The sequence below is a fragment of the Odocoileus virginianus genome, chromosome 16 (assembly GCF_023699985.2).
Source record: "Odocoileus virginianus isolate 20LAN1187 ecotype Illinois chromosome 16, Ovbor_1.2, whole genome shotgun sequence".
Classification (NCBI taxonomy): domain Eukaryota; kingdom Metazoa; phylum Chordata; class Mammalia; order Artiodactyla; family Cervidae; genus Odocoileus; species Odocoileus virginianus.
Genome location: NC_069689.1, coordinates 7,258,836 through 7,278,456, shown reverse-complemented (window position 1 = coordinate 7,278,456; position 19,621 = coordinate 7,258,836). Strand labels below are relative to the sequence as shown.

Below are 19,621 nucleotides of genomic sequence, written 5' to 3'. Positions count from 1 at the left end.
CACTGCCGAGAGGAAGGCCGAGCGGACCCCCGCGTGTACCCCCAGTGTGGGCCGGCAGGGTCTCCAGAGCTGCGCCCCCGCAGGTGTTGCAGCAGCCGGCGGAGGGCGGGCAGGTGCTGAGCCTCTGCAGCGACATCAAGGAGGCCACGGTCAAGGTGGCCGAGATCTGGATCTTCTCGCTGTCCAGCCAGCCCATTGACCACGAGGACAGTGCCATGCAGGCCGGCCCCAAGGCCAAGTCCACCGGTGAGCGCCGCCTCGGGCTGCTCCTCTGCTGCGGACGCCGCCTCCCGGCTATGCGCCTGCGGGCGTGAGGAGCTGGGGAGGGGACACAAGGGTCTGCAGGTGGCCCTCTGGGTGGTGGGCGTCCCAGCCCCTCCTGCACACAGGGACCCAGCCACTGAGCGAGTCGCGGGAAGCCATGGCGCCTTCTCAGGTCTGGCACCGTCCTGGGCTGTCTCTTCCAGCACAGCTGGGGTCACTGTCTCCCCTGAGGTGGGGGTGGGCAGACAGGGACCAGTCCAGCTAAAGATCCAGGACCCTGTGGTGGGCAGGAAGGGCCAGACCACGGTGGGGGGGCACGTGGGGGTGAGCCCTGTGAGGGGCAGGAAGAGCACCGGGGGGCACGTGGGGGCCGTGTCCGCGCCGCCCCTGCACAGAGGGGCTGGACACCAGGGGTGGGAGCCTCAGGGTGCCCCCCCTCTGTGTGCCCACCCTGCAGAGAACTACTCGGAGGAGGAGTACGAGAGCTTCTCCTCTGAGCAGGAGGCCAGTGACGATGCCGTGCAGGGGCAGGTAGGGCAGAGGGGTGGGGGGGGAGCGGGGGTCAGGGGAGAGTAACCAGTGGGTGCTCCCGGCAGTAGGGGGTCGGGGCTGGGTAAATGGGGCCACTGGAGCCACGTGGGGCCCCTGAAGGGACATGAGGACCCCCCAAAGCCACCAGGACAGGGTATCCTGGGGCCTGGGCGCCACGAGCCTGCGCTCTAATGCCCAGAGTCCGCGTGGGGAGGGTCCCTGGGCCCCGCGTGGGGCTTAGGCGCGGCATGTCTCTGCAGGATTTGGACGAGGATGACTTTGATGTGGGGAAGCCCAAGAAGCAGCGGCGATCGATAGTAAGAACGCCGTCCATGACCAGGGTCGGTGGAGACTGGTTTTACTAACCTGGGGAAGCGGGGGGCGGGGGTCTGGGGCGGGCAGGGTGTGGGGCGGCCCGTCCAATCGCATGCTGCCCCGGAAGCCCGGCTCTGTGGCTTCTCCTGAGGTCTAGCCTCTTCCCTGCAAATGGCGTGAAGGTGAGTGGCTCTATGCCACAGTCTCGCCTTGGGAGGAGGACCCCCATGGTATCAGCAGGCCAACCCCAGGCTGCGGGCCACAGGCCCGGAGGCAGCGGGCAAGGCCAGTCCCTGAGCAGAGCCCAGCCGGCTGCCTCACAGCCCGGACATGCCCAGTGTGAGGCCGGCTCCTGTCTGCTCTGGGCAGGCGGGCCCAGGGCTCGGAAGGGCTGCCGGCCCCTCCTCGGAGGGAGATCCAGGCGGAGCGTCCACCCCAGTGCCCAGCTGCCCCGTGTGCCGGGCCGCAGCCCCAGGCCAGGCCAGCGTAGAGGGCGGCCCGGGAAGCCTCAGAGCCGACCCCTTGCCCCAGAGCCCACCACCCCCAGCCAGGCCCGGAGGCCACGGGCTGGTTCCTGAACACTGAGTGAGCCAGCTGTCTGGACCACAGTGCGTCCAGAAGTGCCGGGACAGCATCCGTGTGAGCCTCGGGCCCAGGGCCCGACGCCCAGCTTCTGTGCAGAGAGCCGGGGCTGAGCCCTGTGGTCACGGCTGCGCTGGGAGCAGACGGGCCCCCCCACCCTGGCTGCCACTGCGGTCCACGGAGGCAGGGCGGGGCCTCACGCATGGAGGCTTCTGGAAGAGCCGTCGACTCCCCTCTGTCCCCGCGTTTGGCCCCCGACCACCAGCCCGTGTGTGGGCCGTTTCCAAGTCTGAGCACTAGTGTGGGCGGCTGGCGGTCATGGGTCTCGGCTGTCTGAGCTGCCCCGCCGCTGCCGTGCCGCCGTTGCCGAGGAGCAGCCCCGTGCACTCTGACCGCGCCCCGCTTGTCTTGCAGCAGCAAAACTTCAAGCAGAAAGTGGTGGCCCTGCTGCGGAGGTTTAAAGTCTCCGACGAGGTGAGGGGGCGGCCCCCGGCAGCGGGGGCCCTGGTGGGAGGAGGGCCTGGAGCCCAGCTCTGGGCGGGTCTCCGGCGGCGCTGTCTTCGTCCAGGAGCATGGACGGTGGGGCCCACCCCCAGGGCCGCTCAGGGGGCGGCAGAGGCTCAGGCAGTGCCCACCGAGCTTCCTGAGCGACAGATCGCTGGACAGACCTGGAGGAAAGCGGGATGTCGTCTTTCAGGGGGTGTGACCACGGGCTTTTGTGTTTTTTTTTTTAATTTGGCTTTATCTTTTAGGGCAGTTTTAGGTTCACAGCAAAACCGAGCAGAGTTTCCATGTACCCTGTCACCACACACATGGCCTCCCCGACTATCAAACCGTGTGCTGTAAAATTTCTTCTTTTTGCTTTCTTTTAATCTCCAAATGATGAGTTTGTAGAACTTTGATAACCAGAAGAAAAATGCCTGGTTTTTCTTAAATGTGATCAGAGGACAGTTTGTCCCCTGGCTCTGAACCCACCCAGGGCGTGTGGCATGGAAGTGTCTGAGTCCCAAGGCCTTGTCACCACGTGGGTCCCAGCAGTGAGCGGTTGCTGCTGAGCTGTGAATGATGCCGGGGTTCTTGGCCTCCGGAGGACAGGAATTCAATGCAGGGCCAGTGTCGAGGCTTGATCGCTCAGAGCTTTTGTGTGATAAAGATTTATTAAAGTATGAAAGAGAGAGAGACAGCTTCTGACACAGACGTCAGAAGGGGGCGGAAGGAGGGCCCCCTGCTGCTGCCGCCACTGCTGCTGAGTCTCGTCAGTCGTGTCCGACTCTGTGCAACCTCATAGACGGCAGCCCACCAGGCTCCGCCGTCCCTGGGATTCTCCAGGCAAGAACACTGGAGTGGGTTGCCATTTCCTTCTCCAATGCATGAAAGTGAAAAGTGAAAGTGAAGCCGCTCAGTCGTGTCCGACTCTTAGCGACCCCATGGACTGCAGCCCAGCAGGCTCCTCCATCCATGGGATTTTCCAGGCAAGAGTACTGGAGTGGGCTGCTATTGCCTTCTCCGACCCCCCTGGTAGTCTTTAGGAATAAGTTACATGCCTATCAGGAGGCTGTTAATTAGAGAAATAAAATCTCTCAAAACTCAGAGACTGTCACCAGGCCCCTCACCCACAACATGCATTCCGAGATAACATTGGCACAAGGTGAGTCATCCCAGGCTGTGAAATGATTGATGTGAATCTTGAAGAAAAGCAGGTTTCCAAGCAAATACATGGTCTGGTTAACAGCTTAAGAGAACATTTTCGTGGGTAAAACATGCTGGTTTGTCAAGACTGTTCTGAGTCTTAGGTGGAACTGACTTGAAGAAAGACAGAACCTAGAGTAAATACATAGTTCGTTAACACAGCTTAAGAAAAACGTTTCCATAAGAAAAACGCATTAGTTCGCTCAAGGTTTGAGAAAAGTTCAGGTGGAACCAGGTGTCGTCATGGCAACACAGAATTTTAAAAGAAACCTTTAAAATTTGTATAGAGGAGGGGAAAAAAGTCTGACGCTGTAGTTTGTTTCCTCTCGCCGCTTAAGAGAGAGATAAAAAATGTCCGACACTCGCAGCCTGTTTCCCGTGTGGAGACCCCCGCCTTCCTGCCTGCCACTCCAGTGGCGCGTGTGAGCACGCGCGTGATTGAGGGTGCCGCGCGTGCGGCGGGCGCCGCCCCCTTGTGGCGGCTCCTCAGTGAGCCGCTCGGAGCCAGGCCACTCGGCCGCGGTCCTCCCCACACTGGCCTCCAGGCTCAGACGGCTCCTTCGCAGACCTCCAGCTGCCCTTCTGCAGAAACTAACCACCTAGTGCTGAAACTTACACATGAATGCGAGGGACCCAGAATCAACAAGGCAGTCACTGAGGAAGAACAGACTTGGAGGACCCGCACTGTCTTCAGAACTTAGCAAAAACCGCTGTCCTCAGCAGATCGAAGAAGTGAGGTTAAGTCGTTCTGTTAACGGTCAGCGGATTTCCAAGCAGACCGTTCAATGGGGGGGAAAGAGCCTTCTCAGCACCTAGTGCTGGAACAGTGGGTTGTCTGGGCACAGAGTCCGCTCCTCACAGTGCACACAAAAATTAACTCCAGGTGAGTCAAAGACCTAGCTATGTGGGCTAAAACTTATAGAGCTCTTAGAAGAAAACAGGAGTGCTTGTGAGCTTGGATCAGGCAGTGGTTTTTCAGATATGACACCAAAAGCATGAGCAAACAAAGATGAAACAGGTAAGCTGGACTCCATCAAATTTAAAGCACTGTGCTCCAAACAGTACCATCAAGAAGGTGAAACAACAGCTCACAGGATAAAATATTTTGCAAATAATATATCTGGTAAGAGACTTGTAATCCAGAGCATATAAAGAACACTTAAAACTCAGAACAACACAATGAAAAAACTGTCCACTTTAAAAAGTGGGCAAAGGATCTGACGAGATACTCCTCCAAAGAAGAAATACAAACAAGTCAGTAAACATATGAAGAGATGCTTGGCATCGCTAGTTATCGGGGAGTGCAGATCAGTGGACGCCTCTTGGTAGCCGCTGGGCTGGCCATCCCCAGGAACACGGAAGATACGTGTTGATGGGGATGTGTGACCATCGGAGCCCTCACGTGCTGGACGGGACACCCGTAGTGGCACCACCTTGGAAAAGAGGCTAAACAGGTTAGACACCCTTGCCAGGCACGCGGCACTGCCCCGTGTTTCCCCATGAGGAGGAGGCAGGTCCACACAGGCCGATGGCATTATGGGAGCTTCCCTGTAGCCACAGTTCCTGGGAGCACGCTGTGACCCATCGTGGAGACCCACTAGCAAGGAGGAGCCAGCTGTGGGCACGCCTGCGTGGGCGTGCGTGCGTGGGCACGCTCACACACACACACACTGACACATGCTGTTGTGCTGAGGGGAGACTGCATGCCAAGTGACTGCAGGGCGTGCGCCCTCCTGGGAAGGCCCAGTGCGTGGGCCTGGGGGACTGTCGGGGCAGGGGCGCCCGGGGAGGGCAGCCTCTTGCGTCCAGATCCTGGTGGTGCCGCAGCACAGCTTCTGTTGTCGGAGCGCTGCCGGATGCTCTAAAGGCTGTGCTGGCAGGGCAGGCTTCCCAGGCTGGGGAGGAGAGCTGAGCCAAGTGCCCGCGTGACCGGAGGCCTCGGCGGGACGCCCAGGGCCTGCAGGGACCAGCTGGAGGAAGGGCGCCGGGTGGCCGAGCAGTCTCCTCCCGTCTGTCCCGCAGCCTCACACCTCTGGCCTCACGTAGGTCCTGGGCTCGGAGCAGGACCCCGCAGAGCATGTCCCCGAGGTCGAGGAAGACCTGGACCTCCTGTACGACACGCTGGACGTGGAGAACCCCAGCGACAGCGGCCCTGATATGGAGGACGACGACAGCGTCCTCAGCACCCCCAAACCGAAGCTCAGGTGGGTGCAGCCAGCATCCCGGACGCGGGCACGGCCGCCTGCCTTCAGAGCCGGCAGTCGGCAGGGGCGAGCCGCGAGGAGGCCCATTGGGTGGTTGTCGGGGCCGGAAGGCAAGGCAGTGTGCGGGGCAGCGGGCCGTCTGGGGTGTGGGCTCTGGGGAGGGGGTGGACAGGAGGCACAGACCCCGAGGGGGCCCTGGGTCTGTGGGCCTTCAGGGGTGGGGCGTGGTGAAGGGAGAGTCCAGTCTGGAGTCAGCTGGGGTCAGCCCCGCAGGAGGCCGTGTCCGGGAAGGAGGGGCAAGTGGGCTGTGGACCCGGGAGGGACCAGTGGGTGCCCCGGGGCTGTCCATCCCGCGGGGAGCCAGGGGACACTGGGGGAGGTGGGGGGCTGCGGCCTGGCCTGGGGCTGGGGGAGCGTGCAGGTCGGAGTCCCGGAGCCCAAGTCAGAGGCAGGAAGGTGTGTGACCTGGCTGATCTTTAGACGTTCGACAAGCAGGAATCAGAGCCCGGGGAGCACCCAGGAGGGGGCGTGTTGTCACCTGCCCCCTGCAGCCTCACAGACCTCTCACGGCAGGACCCCCCACGGCAGACCCCCCCCATGGCGGGACCCCCTCTCACGGCAGATCCCCCCATGGCGGGACCCCCTCTCAGGGCGGGACCGCCCCCTCAGAGTGGGACCCCCCCATGGTGAGACCCCCTCTCAGGGCGGGACCCCCCCATGGCGGGACCCCCCCATGGCGGGACCCCCTCTCAGGGTGGGACTGCCCCCTCAGAGTGGGACCCCCCATGGCGGGACCCCCCTCAGGGTGGGACCCCCCACGGCAGACCCCCCCCATGGCGGGACCCCCTCTCAGGGTGGGACCGCCCCCCTCAGAGTGGGACAGGGCAGGACCGCCCCCCTCAGAGTGGGACCCCCCATGGCAGGACCCCCCACGGCAGACCCCCCCATCGCGGGACCCCCTCTCAGGGCGGGACCCCCCATGGCGGGACCCCCCTCTCAGGGTGGGACCGCCCCCTCAGAGTGGGACCCCCCATGGCGGGACCCCCCTCAGGGTGGGACCCCCCATGGCAGACCTCCCGCATGGCAGGACCCCCCATTGTGGGGACCCCCCCCTCAGGGCAGACTGCCCGCACGGCAGGACCCCCGCCCCGGGCAGATACCTCCCACAGCAGATTCCCCCCCCATGGTGGGGACCCCCTCTGGGGCAGACACCCACACACACAGCAGATTGCCCCCCCACGGTGTGTGACCACCCCCAGAGCAGATGCCCCTCACAGCAGATTGGCCCCCCATGGCAGCGCCGCCCCTGCCCATGGCGGGCCGAGTCCTGACCAGCGAGTGACTGCTGACTCGGCCCCCAGTCTCCTCTCCCTGGAGGGGCGGCTGCAGGCTCAGGTCAGAGGTCCTGCTTCCCTTTTGCCTGCGACCCCTCCACTTTCAAGGCCAGCACGGTGGGCCCCCGACCCCTCTCTGCCTTCAGAGGGGGCAGGTCTCTGCTTCTGTCAGCCGATGCCTGTCTGACCCATGCTGTCCCCACTGGAAGCCGTGCCGCAGGGCGAGCCCCCGGCCCCCCGGCCCAGTCCTGGGTGGAGGTATGGCATCTCTCGGGCCTCATCCCGCCACCACGCACTGCGGTCTGGCCTCACGGTTCCACACCTGTGTGGCTTCATCACCAGGCGCTGCAGGGATCCTGCCCCTCGTTAACTTGACCTTCAGTTCCTGCAGTCTGGCCCAGGGGGCCCAGGTCCCGCACCCATCAGGCCTCCAGGTGTCGGGTGCCCTGGGCCAGCCCCCAGGGGTGGGGGCTTCGGGGCGCAGGTCTGCTGGGCGGCTCTCAGGCCCGCGGTGTCCTTGCCTGTGCTGTGGCCCTCGAGGGTGGGGCCTGCTCTGCGCTCGACCCTGCCGGGCCCCGTGGAGGTGCCAGAGGACAACGCGCACTCTGTCTCCACCTCCCAGGCCGTACTTCGAAGGCCTGTCTCACTCCAGCTCGCAGACAGAGATCGGGAGCATCCACAGCGCCCGCAGCCAGAGGGAGCCTCCCAGCCCGGTGAGCACCCCCGCTGGGGTCCTCAGGCGGGTGGTGGGCACCCTGATCCTCCCGTCTGAGTCACTGGAGGCTCTGACAGGCCCAGGGCTCAGTGCCTCCTGGTTTCCGGTGTGGTCTGAGTACGCTGCCCAGTGACTGTCGTGGGGCGGCCCTGAGCCCACGGTCCAGGAAACACTCGCTGGCCCGTCTCCCCAGGCTGCCTCCCAGCCCAGAAGCCCGTGCCCAGAGGTGAGCCAGCCTGGGCACCATTGCCGGACACCTCCTGATTCCGTCCCGTTTCATCCACACAGGCTGACGTGCCCGAGAAGACACGGGTCCTCGGAGGCAAGCAGCCCAGTGACAGTGTGTCCGATTCGGTGGCCCATGTAAGGAGGTGTGGGGCCACCTTCACAGAGCCCTTCATGTGTTGCTTTCGGGGTCAGACCCGTGACCAGGAGGTCCTCTTGTTCCCACCATCCAGAACCTGTGCACAGAAACACAATGAGGATCCCCTGGACTCTCCCCACCCCAGGGGGCAGTCAGGGTTCCCCTGGACTCACTGCACCCCAAGGGGGCAGCTGGGGCCCTTAGATTCTCCCCACCCCAGGGGGGGCAGTCAGGGCCTCTGGATTCACCCCACCCCAGGGGGACAGTCAGGGTCCCCCTGGACTCACCCCACCCCCAGGGGATGGTCAGGGCCCCCTGGACTCTCCCCACCCCAGGTTGGGCAGCTAGGGCCCCTGGATTCACCCCACCCCAGGGGGACAGTCAGGGTCCACCTGGACTCACCCCACTCACCCCACCCCAGGCGGGGCAGTCAGGGTCCCCCTGGATTCACCCTGCCCCAGGGGATGGTCAGGGCCCCTGGATTCACCCTAACCCCACAGGGCAGTCAGGGCCCCCCTGGATTCACCCTGCCCCAGGAGATGGTCAGGATCCCCCTGCTTCCTTGTCAGGCACAGACCATCACGGCTGCTTCCTGCTGCTCTCGTGTGGGTTCTCACGGAATGGCGGGGCAGGGCGGGGGTGGTGCGGGTCTCCCCACAGACTGGGAGCCCTGTGGTTGGAGGTGGAGGTCAGCTGGCTTCCCAGGCAGCATGTGGCCACGTCCACATGCAGGGAGTCACCAGCCCAGGAGAGGCCTGAGCGCCCTCACCCAAACCAAGGCTCCTCGGGCACGGGAGCACAGCACTGGGAGGAGACCCCGCGGGCGCGTGTTCCCCACGGCTCCATCCTTTGCCCGCAGAGCACACCCGCCCCCGGGGAGCAGCCAGCACCGCCTGAGGAAAGCCCCGAGGTGGAGACCTCTGCCCTGGACCTGTTTACCGAGAAGCTACCACCTAGCGGGCGGATCACCAAGACTGAGTCCCTGGTCATCCCCTCTACCAGGTGACTGGCCACCCCAGGGAGGCTGTGGCCCAAGCAGTGCCCCTGTGGGCCGGTGTGGAGCACATGTGGGTGCCCCGTGGGGGAAGGGTTTGTCTGGCTGGATGAGCATCACTCGGGGGGCCCACCTGGGACCCTCACCCCCATCTGCAGCTGGCCCCCTGCTGCAAGGGCAGGGAAGGCTCGCCATCCCCATCTCCCCTTTCCTGGACCCGGGGATGCTGTCCGGGCTGGGGCAGGCTTGTGATCGGTGCCCGTGATCCCGTGGCGCCCAGTGCCAGAGTGGGCGGGGCATGCCGCTGAGCAGAGTGGCCCTCACGCAGCGCGCGGCCCAGCGGCGGGCCTCTGCGGGGCGGGGGGCAGCCGGCTGGGGCCCCGTGAACGCGGGAGCAGCCTCGAACGGCAGGGCCGGGCGCCCTCCTGGCAGGGGAGGGCCTCTGCGGGGCGGGGGGCAGCCGGCCGGGGCCCCGTGAACGCGGGAGCAGCCTCGAACGGCGGGGCCGGGCGCCTTCCTGGCAGGGGATGAGCTCTCTGGGTCCCCCACCCACCCTCTCGCCGCCCCCCATGGTCAGACCCTGGCTGCGCCTCACCTTGCCAAGCACCAGCCCCAGCGCTCTGAGCCGTCTGCGTGGTCCGCCCGCCAAGGTCAGCCCTGGGCCCACCACTGCCACAGGGCCTCAACCCCACCCCGCGGCTCACTGTACCCCCGGAGGGCCCCCTCTGCCCTCTCCCAGCGTCCGGGTCCCGTGTGGCGGACACTCAATGTGTTGCTCCCCGATTTTCATCCTCGGTCAGCCCTCACTGCATCCCTGTGCACGTCTCCTCCCAGAAACGAGACAGGAGGCCACGTGCACATGGCCTCTGGGACCGGACCTCCCGACCCAGGCCGCACACGATGGGAGCCAGCAGACAGGCGTGTCAGCCGCTGGCCTCCATGAGGCCTTCGCTTTGTGTTTCTCGGACAGGAGTTTTCCAGGAGCAGGGCTCTGGTGCTGGCACTACCTGGCGGGGGGAACAGGGGCCTGTGTCAGGCGTGGAAGGGGCACCCTGAGCTCCAGGACACGGGCACGGCCTGCGCCAGGCTCACCGGGGGAGGGGCTGGGGTCTCCGTCCTCATGGCCTGTGGCCCAGCTGCACGACCGCCCCCACCGCAGCCGCCTCACCGCAGAGTGGCCAGGCCCCCAAGGCAGTGAGTGCCCATGGCTGCCCCATAGGTCTGAGGGGAAGCAGGCAGGCCGCCGGGGCCGGAGCACGTCCCTGAAGGAGCGGCAGCCGGCGCGCCCGCAGAACGAGAGGGCCAACAGCTTGGACAACGAGCGCTGCCCCGACACGCGGAGCCAGCTGCAGGTGCCTGTGGGCAGGCGGGCGTGGGGGCTCCCAGACCCCAGGGCCTCTGTCCATGCGGAGGATGCGTGTCCGTGTGCACCAGGGGTTGGGCTTTCCCGCCTGCTTCCGGGGGCTGCTGGGGGTCAGCTGGGCCGGTGAGTGACTGGGGACAGCTCGCCATCAGGGCAGCTGCAAACAAGCTGGTCTCTCCAGATCCCCAGGAAGACTGTGTACGACCAGTTAAACCACATCCTCATCTCCGACGACCAGCTCCCGGAAAACATCATTCTCGTGAACACCTCGGACTGGCAGGGACAGGTGGGGAGGGGCCGGGCTGCCCGGGCAGGGTGGGGTGGGGAGGGGGCGATGTGTCCTCTCTGGGGCCCTGGCCAGCCCTGCCCGCTGTGGACGCGAGCGGGGCACATGGATGAGGTTCACCCCGCCCCCCCAGTTCCTCTCAGACGTGCTGCAGCGGCACACGCTCCCCGTGGTCTGCACCTGCTCCGCGGCCGACGTCCAGGCGGCCTTCAGCACCATCGTGTCTAGGATTCAGAGATAGTGAGTACCAGGCGTGGGGGCCTCTGCTCCGCAGCGACTCGGGAGGGGGTGGGGGCCGCTGCTGGGGCGGCCGGGCGCGAGGCCCGGGGCGCGCGGCGGGCGTGGGCGGCAGGGCGGGGGCGCGAGGCCCGGGGCGTGCGGCGGGCTGTCGTCCTGAGGCTCCGCCCCTCTGCCGCCCGAAGCTGCAACTGTAACTCGCAGCCGCCGACGCCCGTGAAGATCGCGGTGGCGGGCGCGCAGCACTACCTCAGCGCCGTGCTGAGGCTCTTCGTGGAGCAGCTGTCGCACAAGACCCCCGACTGGCTGGGCTACATGCGCTTCCTCGTGATCCCGCTGGGTGAGGGCGCCCCCCGCCCTGGGGCCGACCCCGAGGGCGCCGGGCCAACTGGGGTCTCCTGTCAATAGGGCCAGGCGGGGGCTTGCTTCCTTATTAACCTTTAAAGATTCTCAAAACCAAACCCCCGGTTTTTGGCTTTCCTGAATTGGCGCACACACGTCTGTCTGCGCTGGGAGGGGTGCAGTCCTCAGGGAGACCCCCACCCCAGGGCGAGGTGAGGTGGGGGGGCGGAGAAGCGGGGCTGCGGCGGCGCCGCGCCTGACGCCTCCCCTCGGCCCACAGGCTCCCACCCCGTGGCCCGGTACCTGGGCTCCGTGGACTACAGGTACAACAACTTCTTCCAGGACCTGGCTTGGAGGGACCTGTTCAACAAGCTGGAGGCGCAGAGCGCTGGTGAGGCCCGGGCGTGTCCCGCGACGCGCCCCCGCCCTGCCGCGCCCCTCCCCTTCCCTCCTGTCCCCTGCCCCTCGCGCCCCCGCCCTGCCGCCCACGCCCGCCCTGCGCCCCTGCCCCTCGCGCCCCCGCCCTGCCGCCCACGCCCGCTCTGCGCCCCTGCCCCTCGCGCCCCCGCCCTGCCGCCCACGCCCGCCTGCGCCCCTGCCCCTCGCGCCCCAGCCCGGCGCCCAGCCCATCACATCTCCTTTTGAAAGTCAGTGGTTTGCTGTGCTCTGAGACACACTTGTTTGTATTGGGCCTGAGCGCGCAGGTAGCTGAGGTCAGGGGGCGTGGCCAGTGGGGTCTGGGCCAGGATGTTTCTCTGCTATTGAGCCTCAAAGCTCTTTGGTGACTGGCCCCGGGGAGGGGTTTTCAGGATTTGGCGAGGCCTCACTGCCCTCCCCAGGACCCCGTGAGGGCGGCGGCCAGAGGAGCCCCTCAGCTGTGCCCAGCCTGGCTGCCCAGCCCCTGGGTGCTGGGGTATGCCGTGCCCACGGACCCCTCCTGGTCTTCTCCTGTAGTGCAGGACACGCCGGACATCGTGTCGAGAATCACCCAGTACATTTCGGGGGCCAACTGCGCCCACCAGCTGCCCATTGCAGAGGCCATGCTGACCTACAAGCAGAAGAGGTACCTCCGCGGGCCCAGGCAGGCGTGGGGTGGAGACCGCCGTACCTCTGCGGTCTTGGCCAGGCGGCCTGCATCCTCACTGTCCCAGCTCCTTGGGTCACTGACGGGCCCACGGGATGGAAAGAGACTTGGGATGAGGGAAGCCCCTAGTTGTCCTGAACACTGCACCCTTTTTTGACACAAATCGCAGTTAGGATTAGCTGGTCGATTTTTCTTTCTCTTTGAATGCGCTGGGATTTCCTGTAATTGGAGTCACAAGAGCAGTAGTCCCGATGCTGGCCCAGCAGCATCCTGGAATGCCTCCTCCAACAGCCAGTCTCCAGCAGGAGACCCGGTCCTCACCCTGCCCAATGCAGGATGGTGGTTAGGGACTGGGCTGATGCCCGCTTGCATGGGGTGGGGCCTTGTGTGATCCGAGGGGGTCTAGCAGTCTCCTCGACCGGCCATGAACAGAGGCACAGTCGGGGGTTGCAGGAGGAGGCAGGCCGCGGCAGGTCCGAGGAGCCCAGCTGCCTGCCCTGGGCTCCAGCCCCTGCTCTGCGAGGGGCCCCTGGCAGGTGCCTCACTGCCTCTGAGCGGCTAACAGCGTCCTGTCTCTCTTTCTGGCGGCTCTCTGCAAAGGAGAAAGAACTTTCACTTTGACTTTACCCTCAGGTACCGCTGTCCGTGGGTCTGGCCCCCGTCTGCCCACTGGCTGGTCTTTAGGGCTGTTTGGCGGTGTCAGCAGGTGGGGTGGTCTTCAGCTCTCCGTACAGGGGTCAGGGGGCGCGGCCTCCACCAGGCAGGCTCCTGGCACTGCACGCTGCCTGAGCCAGCTGCCCGGTCCCTCTCAGGTGCCCACCCAGCCTCAGGGACAAAGTCTGCTGCCTGGCAGCATTTCAGTCCCGAGTGCGGGTTGGGAAGTGGCCGGCGGAACTCGTCTCTGAAGCCTGGCAGTTCCACCCCCAAGGTAGCCGCAGGGACTGGTTCCACCCCGTGAGCCAGCAAGCACTGGCACCACTTGGGGCGGGCTGTGCGCCCCGTACCCGCTGCCAGCAGCCAGGGAGAGCAGCTCGGGGCAGTTTCCCAGCTCAGTTTTGGGGTTTCCCTGGATGGTGGCCAGGCCACTGGGACCCCTGCACACAGCGAGACTCTATTTTTGCCCCCAAGGTGGCGGCTCCTCTGTTTGACTGTGTGTCGGAGCTGAGCCCCAGACGGCCCTGCCTGCCAGGCAGCCCCAGCCTCGGGGCACTGCTTTGCCAGAGTCTCAGGGCATTTGCTCTGGGAAAGCCCCAGGGCGAGTCCTTGGGTCCCAGGCCGCCTCTGTGCTGGGCCCTGGGATGGATCAGGAGGAGGGGTGTGAGCCCGTTCAGACATCCTGCTAAACAAGCCTCAGGGTCTCGAGAAAGACCAGCCGTGGTGTGCCCTGCTGACCCCGGGCTTCCTGTGGGCCTGTGCCCGCGCCCCTCCCCGCCCACCCCCGATAGCTGTGCCAGGAGCGCGGCCTGCTTTGCTGCCTGGGCCGCAGCGTCTGTCTGTGCCAGGGCGGGCTCCTCTGAGCCGCGCCTGGGCCCGGGACCTGGGCCGCCCCGAGCCGCCTCCGTGCTCAGCCCCCACCTCCGCGTTACAGTGGTGACACCGGCCCGGCCCTGGGGGCAGGGGGGACCCGCTGTCCCGGCTGGAGCCCTGTGATGGCCAGTGCGCCATCCAGGCTCAGAGCCCAGGCCGGAAGGGCAGCGGGCCAGCCTTTGTCTGCAGTGACACAGAACAGGCTGCTGTCCACCCCGAGGGGTCAGGAGACCCGGGAGACGGTGGGCAGTGGGCACGGCCATCCCAGGCCTCCTCCAGCCCTGCCCTGTGAGGGTGTCTGCAGGGAGGCTCCCATCTGCTCAGCACCAGCTCCCAGCCTGAGGTCAGACCCATCGGTGGTCCTCCCAGGCAACTGTGCGGGCTGCCCAGCACCCCTACCCTGGCCTCTTGGCCGGCGTGGGCTCCCCTCAGCTTCCGTGCCATTGATGCCACGTGGTGGCACCTCCCCCACACGCAGGTCTCATGAGCCATGCCCAGGGGCCTTGGCACAGAGCTGTGGGCTCAAGCCCTAGGAGTCCTGATCTCTGACCCTGCCAGGAGCACGCATGCCCTCCGCACGCAGGGTCCAGGGTGAGGGGTCTCAATGGAAGCCGGTGTCACCCCCGTCTCGTGGGCACGTGCGTGCTGGATGTCGTCTGCATGGCCCAGGAGCACAGCTTGGCTTTGACGCTTGTGTTGTGGAGTCTCCAAGTCCCCCCCTCTTTGGGGTCCTCGTTTGTCTGCCTCCCCGCGTGCAGATCGTGGAGGGGGTGGGCATGCGTGGTGGGCAGTGGATCACTGAGGTGGGGGCCCTGTGGGTCGAAGGCCCCTGTGCATTGAGTCAGGGACCCCCCCCAGACGTTCTGCCTCCTCACATGCAGGAGGAGGTCCGGGCACAAGATTTGGGTTGTTTTGTTACATGAACTGGAATGAAGGAAAGTTTTCTTTTTCAACTGTTTTCTTCTTAAAATGGGGAGAAAACCTGGGAATTTGGTAATCTTCAGTTGGAGGGACTGAACCTGTAGGTTCTTTCATCCAAAGTCATTTGCCAGGTCTTTTGCAGAGATGGGGTGGGTGGTGCTGGGTGGTTCACGGATGCCCACGTCCAAGGGTGCCCAGGTGAGGGTGGCTCCTGCCAGCTGCTGTCCCCTCATGTGGGTGGCGTGCTGGGCACGGGGCAGCACCTCCTGCCAGGACCGGGACCTGCATTCTGAACTGGCCCCTGGGCCAGGGGCGCTTGTCCAGCTGGTGACCACACTTCACGGGGGCACCCCCAGCCCCAGGCCTCCATCCGCCACAGGGACAGGGAGGGGAGAGCCTCCTGCCAAGCTCTGGTGCCCTGGGGCTCCTGGTCCCGAGAGCTGGTGCCTGGGGAGCTGGCTGAGCGGGGCCTGGGTCCCCACGGGCAGGCCTGCCTGGTGCAGAGGCTTCTCCCTGGGTGGCACCTCCAGGCCGCTGCCCTACTGGGTGTGCGTGTGTGGACTGCCTTGCAGAAGAGTCGCTCTGTGATTTCAAGCTCAGGTTTGAGAGGATGGCTCGGAGAGGATGCCGGCCCAGGAGGCAGGGGAGGGGACACCTGTCTGTCCTGCGGCTGGGGGAGGGACCGCATAAGGCCCTGGACCAGTCCTGCCCTGGGGACCCAGGCGGAGGCGAGAAGGGGGTGCTCTGCCAGCCGCCAGTGGAGCCCAGGCCAAGGTGGGCACTGGGGGCCGGAGTGGCGCCAGCTGAGCCGCAGGACCAGCCCCGGCCCGGGGGGAGCGGGTAGAAGAGACGCCCCCACCCAGGCCTGGGGACCCTGGGCGCCTTGCCTGCCAGCGGCTGTGACGGGGGGTCCTGGAGAGGCTGGGCTCTGCCAGCAGCTGTGCAGGGCCTGTGGGTGTGTACAGCAGCACGCCCCCAGAGCCTCAGCCTTGCCTTCAGGCTGCTCTTGGGACGAGTTGTGCTGTTAGAACCCACGCCCTCCGGCATGAAGGTCTTAGTCCTAGAAACGCCCCCGCAGTGGGCACCAACTTCATCCAGACTGTCGGGGGGGATGTCTCTGCCTGACGGGACGGCCACCCCCACCCCCTGGAGGTGGCCCTGGCTGCCCCCGGGGTGTCCTGGGGGCACAGGCAGCCCGCCCTCTCCTGGGGCCCCAGGGGGCCAGCAGAGTGGCTCCAGGCTGGGCCAGCTGTCTGCGCACCAGGTGCCCCAGGGGAGGAGCAGATGGCCTCAGGCCACCCCATAGGGCTCTGGACCTCATGTGGAGCTGCGTTCAGCCTTCCTGCAGGTCGGCGGGCCCTGCGGTCAGAGGTCCAGGCTGGTGTCCGTGGGAGGGCGGGCGCGAGTCCGGGTGGGCCGGGCGCTGCAGAGGGTGGCCTCGCCCCTCAGTGGGGCTGACTATGTGTTTCCCTGTCTCAGCCCCGACGAGGAGTCCTCCCAGAAGTTCATTCCCTTCGTTGGGGTGAGTACCGCCCGGGCAGCTGTCACCTTGCCCGCCGTCCTGCCACCCGGCTGCTCCGCTGTGGGGTGGCTGCAATCCGCCGACGTGATCGGCGTGTCGTGTTTACGCTACATGGTCCAGAACCTTCTTCAGTTGTAGCTGACGACTTGCCTTCGCATCCCTCCCACTCTAAAGTCTCTCTTTCCTGCATCAGGTGGGGAGTGAGCTCAGGTGCTGCTAGGACTGGACTCGTGGAAGCAGGCAGCCTGCCTGAGGGCACGGGGCTGGTTCTTAGCTTTGTCCTGGGCAGTGGGGATCAGCATCAGGCTCGGCTTGTCAGGGGCCACCCAGGGCTGGCCGTCCTCAGGACGGGCCCCTCCTGGGATCTGCGGCAGAGATCTGGGAGCCTCGGGGCAGGCTTGCTTGGCTGGAGCGTGGCCTGTAAGTTGGAAGGTTTTACTTTGTCCTGCAGCCAAGGAGCCAGGGCTGCCACCCGCCGGCTGGCCGTGTGTCCACGGTCTGTGGCCCCACTGGGGTCTCCAGCTGGGGCATCTGCTGGGAGGTGTGTGGCAGCCAGGCAGGCGCCAGGGGCTCTAGGCCGTGCTCACTCTGCTCAGGCGAGGGGTGGCTGCTGGCCATCCTGGGAGGGAGCTCGTCCGGAGCTGTCCTGCGGAAGCTGCCGTGGTGACCACAGGGCCTGTCCTGCTGGCTGCACGTGAGACACTGCCGTGTAACCAGGGCCAGGGTCGTCGTCGTGATCTATTTCACTTGACACAGCTCCTACCCTGGTCGGCGTGGGCCGGGGCCCCCGGCAGCCCGCAGGGACTTTGCGCAGGCCCTGCGGCCACCTTGGTGCCCCCTGGGCCAGGCTCCCTCTCGCCAGCATCTGACTCGCCACCACCTGTGCCCTGTCAATCTTACGCGCGTGTGTTCTGCCGAGGCCAGGGTATGGGACCTGAGAGGTTCACTCATGGGGAGAGGGTTCCTCTCCTGCTGGAGGCCACATGTGTCCTGAATGCTGGTCACAGGTCAGGGTTAGGTTGGGGGCCGGCCGGCCGGCAGCCTGAGGCCTCTGGGGCCTGTGCCTTCATCCCGGGAATGCAAGATGGCCAGAGCTGGCTGCGTCTTGAGGGCATCTCCCAAACACACCACCTGAAGAGGGGGAGTCCTTCACCAGGACTTGTGGCACAGCTGACCACGCGGACAGTGGCTCCCCTGAGCCTAGCTCTGCCCCTCGCACTGAGGAGCTGGGACTCGACTCGGCCCCGGGAGTTCCGGGGGGGACATGGCGAGTGGGCAGCTGCAGGGAACAGGTCCCTACCCAGGTCTGGAGCCCACCCTTAGCAGCGTCCTGTTGCCTCCTAGGTGGTGAAGGTGGGGATAGTGGAGCCATCTTCGGCCACGTCAGGTGACTGCATTCTCCGAGCCCTGGGCTGGGGGGCAGTGCAGGGGTAGGGGTGCCGCGGGTGGCAGCCCCAGCGCTCGTCTCCTGCGGGGCTTGAATTCACCAGGAATGGGCCTCCCTTGTCCCTGGAGGCCTGACAGCTCCTGCTCAGCTTTGGGGGAGGGGGGTCCTCCGGCTTCCCACAGGTGCGCCCCCGGCCCACAGCTGCCTGGCTTCCCGGCTGTGTCTGGGTGCAGAGGGCTGCCAGCTGCCCAGGCAGAGCCGTGGGGGAGCTCAGTGCCGCCCCCAACTCCTCCCCAGGTGATTCAGATGATGCGGCCCCCTCGGGCTCCAGCGTGCTCTCGTCCACCCCGCCGTCCACGTCTCCAGCGGCCAAGGAGGCGTCGCCTACCCCGCCCTCCTCCCCCTCAGTGAGCGGAGGCCTGTCCTCCCCCAGGTAAACGCAGCCATGCGGAAGTGCTGCCCCAGCACAACAGGCATCGGGCTGAGAACCAGGTGGTTCCTTGGGGTCCCTGACCGCACCCCAGGCTGCCAGGAAGCAGAGGGTCAGGGTGGCCTTGTGGGGGACACAGTGGTGTCAACAAAGGCTCACTCAGACAAGTGAGTTGGGGTGCCCTACTGTTCAGTCCTGGGCTGGTGTCTCCCCACCTGGCCCCCTGCATTCCTGGGGCCGGAACTACAGAGAGTGTAAATATAGGGTGTTCTGGACGCAGGGGCGGGGGCGGGAGGGGGCGTGGGGGGGTTGGAAACTCGGATGTGAGTAGCAGGCCTGGGATAGAGTGGGCGTGGTTATTGGCAGCCCCTCTCCAGTGCCCTCAGGGCTCTCCCGAGCAGAACCCATCCAGACAGGACTGCTGCAGGGTCGGGAGGCCCACTGTAGGACCCCCTGGGGCCTGCACCTGTGAGGGGCGGTGGCCTGGGCCCTCCAAACAGAGGTGGTCCCCGAGGTCGGGAGCACAGGCACCAGAGGGCACCCGTTCGCCCACACTGGCCTGGGGTGCTGCCGTCCACCACTGAGGACGGAGGGGTGAGCCTCCCTCGTCTTTCACAGCCAGGGCGTCGGCGCCGAGCTCATGGGGCTGCAGGTGGATTACTGGACGGCAGCTCAGCCCGCAGACAGGAAGAGAGACGCGGAGAAGAAGGACTCGCCCACCACCAAAAACACACTCAAGTGCACCTTCCGGTCTCTCCAGGTCAGCAGGCTGCCCAGCAGCGGCGAGGCCGCGGCCACGCCCACCATGTCCATGACCGTGGTCACCAAGGAGAAGAACAAGAAGGGTGAGGTGGGGAGGCGGGCTGACTGTCGGGGCGGAGGGGCTGCTGCGCAGGCCCCGAGGGTGCCGAGGGCCTGGGGGCCACTTTGTTCCTACACCCCTGGGCAAGGGCCTGCTGGCGGGCGGGTGGTGGCGGTCAGGGTCAGCGTGAAAGGAGGGCCAGAGGAGGGGGGTCCAGGGCCGGCAGGTCAGCGTGAAAGGAGAGCCAGAGGAGGGGGGTCCAGGGCCGGCAGAGCGCACCCCCCGCGCTGCCCTGGGCCCTGAAGAAGCAGCGGCAGCACAGCACGGCCCCCTTTCCTCCTAGTGATGTTTCTGCCCAAGAAAACCAAGGATAAGGACGTGGAGTCCAAAAGCCAGTGCATCGAGGGCATCAGCCGCCTGATCTGCACGGCCAAGCACCAGCAGAACATGCTGCGGGGTGAGCCGAGATGCCCTCTCGGGCGGGGGCGGGGCCTGTGGCCAGTGGGCGGAGTCTGTGGCCAACGCGACGGAAGTAAACCGGGGCGGGGCGGGGCGGGGCGGGGCGGGGCCGCTTCTGGAGGTTCACCTCCGGAAAAGCGTGTTTGGCTGGGATGTCATGTTACGTAGTCTGAGCTCGGAGCACAGTTGGGAGAGCCCACTTGTGTGTGTGGAGTGGCTTTTCAAATTCTGAGAAATGATTTCTCAGCCCTTTCTGCTTCGTCTCAGAA

The 19,621-nt window shown here is 65.7% G+C and overlaps 1 protein-coding gene and 1 long non-coding RNA gene across 6 annotated transcripts in view; one reads left to right on the top strand and one right to left on the bottom strand.

The window, feature by feature from the left end:
- PACS2 (phosphofurin acidic cluster sorting protein 2) overlaps positions 1-19,621 on the top strand; it is a 56,628-nt gene that overhangs the window by 35,809 nt on the left and 1,198 nt on the right. Inside the window, exons 5-24 of one of the 5 annotated variants that reach the window (XM_020897691.2) lie at positions 84-246; positions 722-795; positions 1,056-1,112; positions 2,107-2,166; positions 5,428-5,585; positions 7,542-7,632; positions 7,923-7,997; positions 8,858-9,000; positions 10,212-10,344; positions 10,537-10,641; positions 10,775-10,881; positions 11,064-11,218; positions 11,501-11,611; positions 12,175-12,283; positions 12,905-12,937; positions 16,232-16,274; positions 17,619-17,661; positions 17,959-18,094; positions 18,710-18,936; positions 19,237-19,350. In XM_020897691.2, coding sequence (XP_020753350.1) covers positions 84-246; positions 722-795; positions 1,056-1,112; positions 2,107-2,166; positions 5,428-5,585; positions 7,542-7,632; positions 7,923-7,997; positions 8,858-9,000; positions 10,212-10,344; positions 10,537-10,641; positions 10,775-10,881; positions 11,064-11,218; positions 11,501-11,611; positions 12,175-12,283; positions 12,905-12,937; positions 16,232-16,274; positions 17,619-17,661; positions 17,959-18,094; positions 18,710-18,936; positions 19,237-19,350 — 2,137 coding nt within the window. Of the gene's footprint in view, positions 1-83; positions 247-721; positions 796-1,055; positions 1,137-2,106; positions 2,167-5,427; positions 5,586-7,541; positions 7,633-7,922; positions 7,998-8,857; positions 9,001-10,211; positions 10,345-10,536; positions 10,642-10,774; positions 10,882-11,063; positions 11,219-11,500; positions 11,612-12,174; positions 12,284-12,904; positions 12,938-16,231; positions 16,275-17,618; positions 17,662-17,958; positions 18,095-18,709; positions 18,937-19,236; positions 19,351-19,621 lie in introns of all 5 variants that reach the window. The other 4 variants (XM_020897690.2, XM_020897688.2, XM_020897693.2 and 1 more) reach the window with 4 other exon arrangements.
- LOC139038664 (uncharacterized) lies at positions 7,489-8,861 on the bottom strand. The gene is made up of 2 exons (XR_011491705.1): positions 8,525-8,861; positions 7,489-8,095 (listed from the first exon to the last, which is right to left on the bottom strand). It is a non-coding gene; the product is annotated as an uncharacterized lncRNA (long non-coding RNA).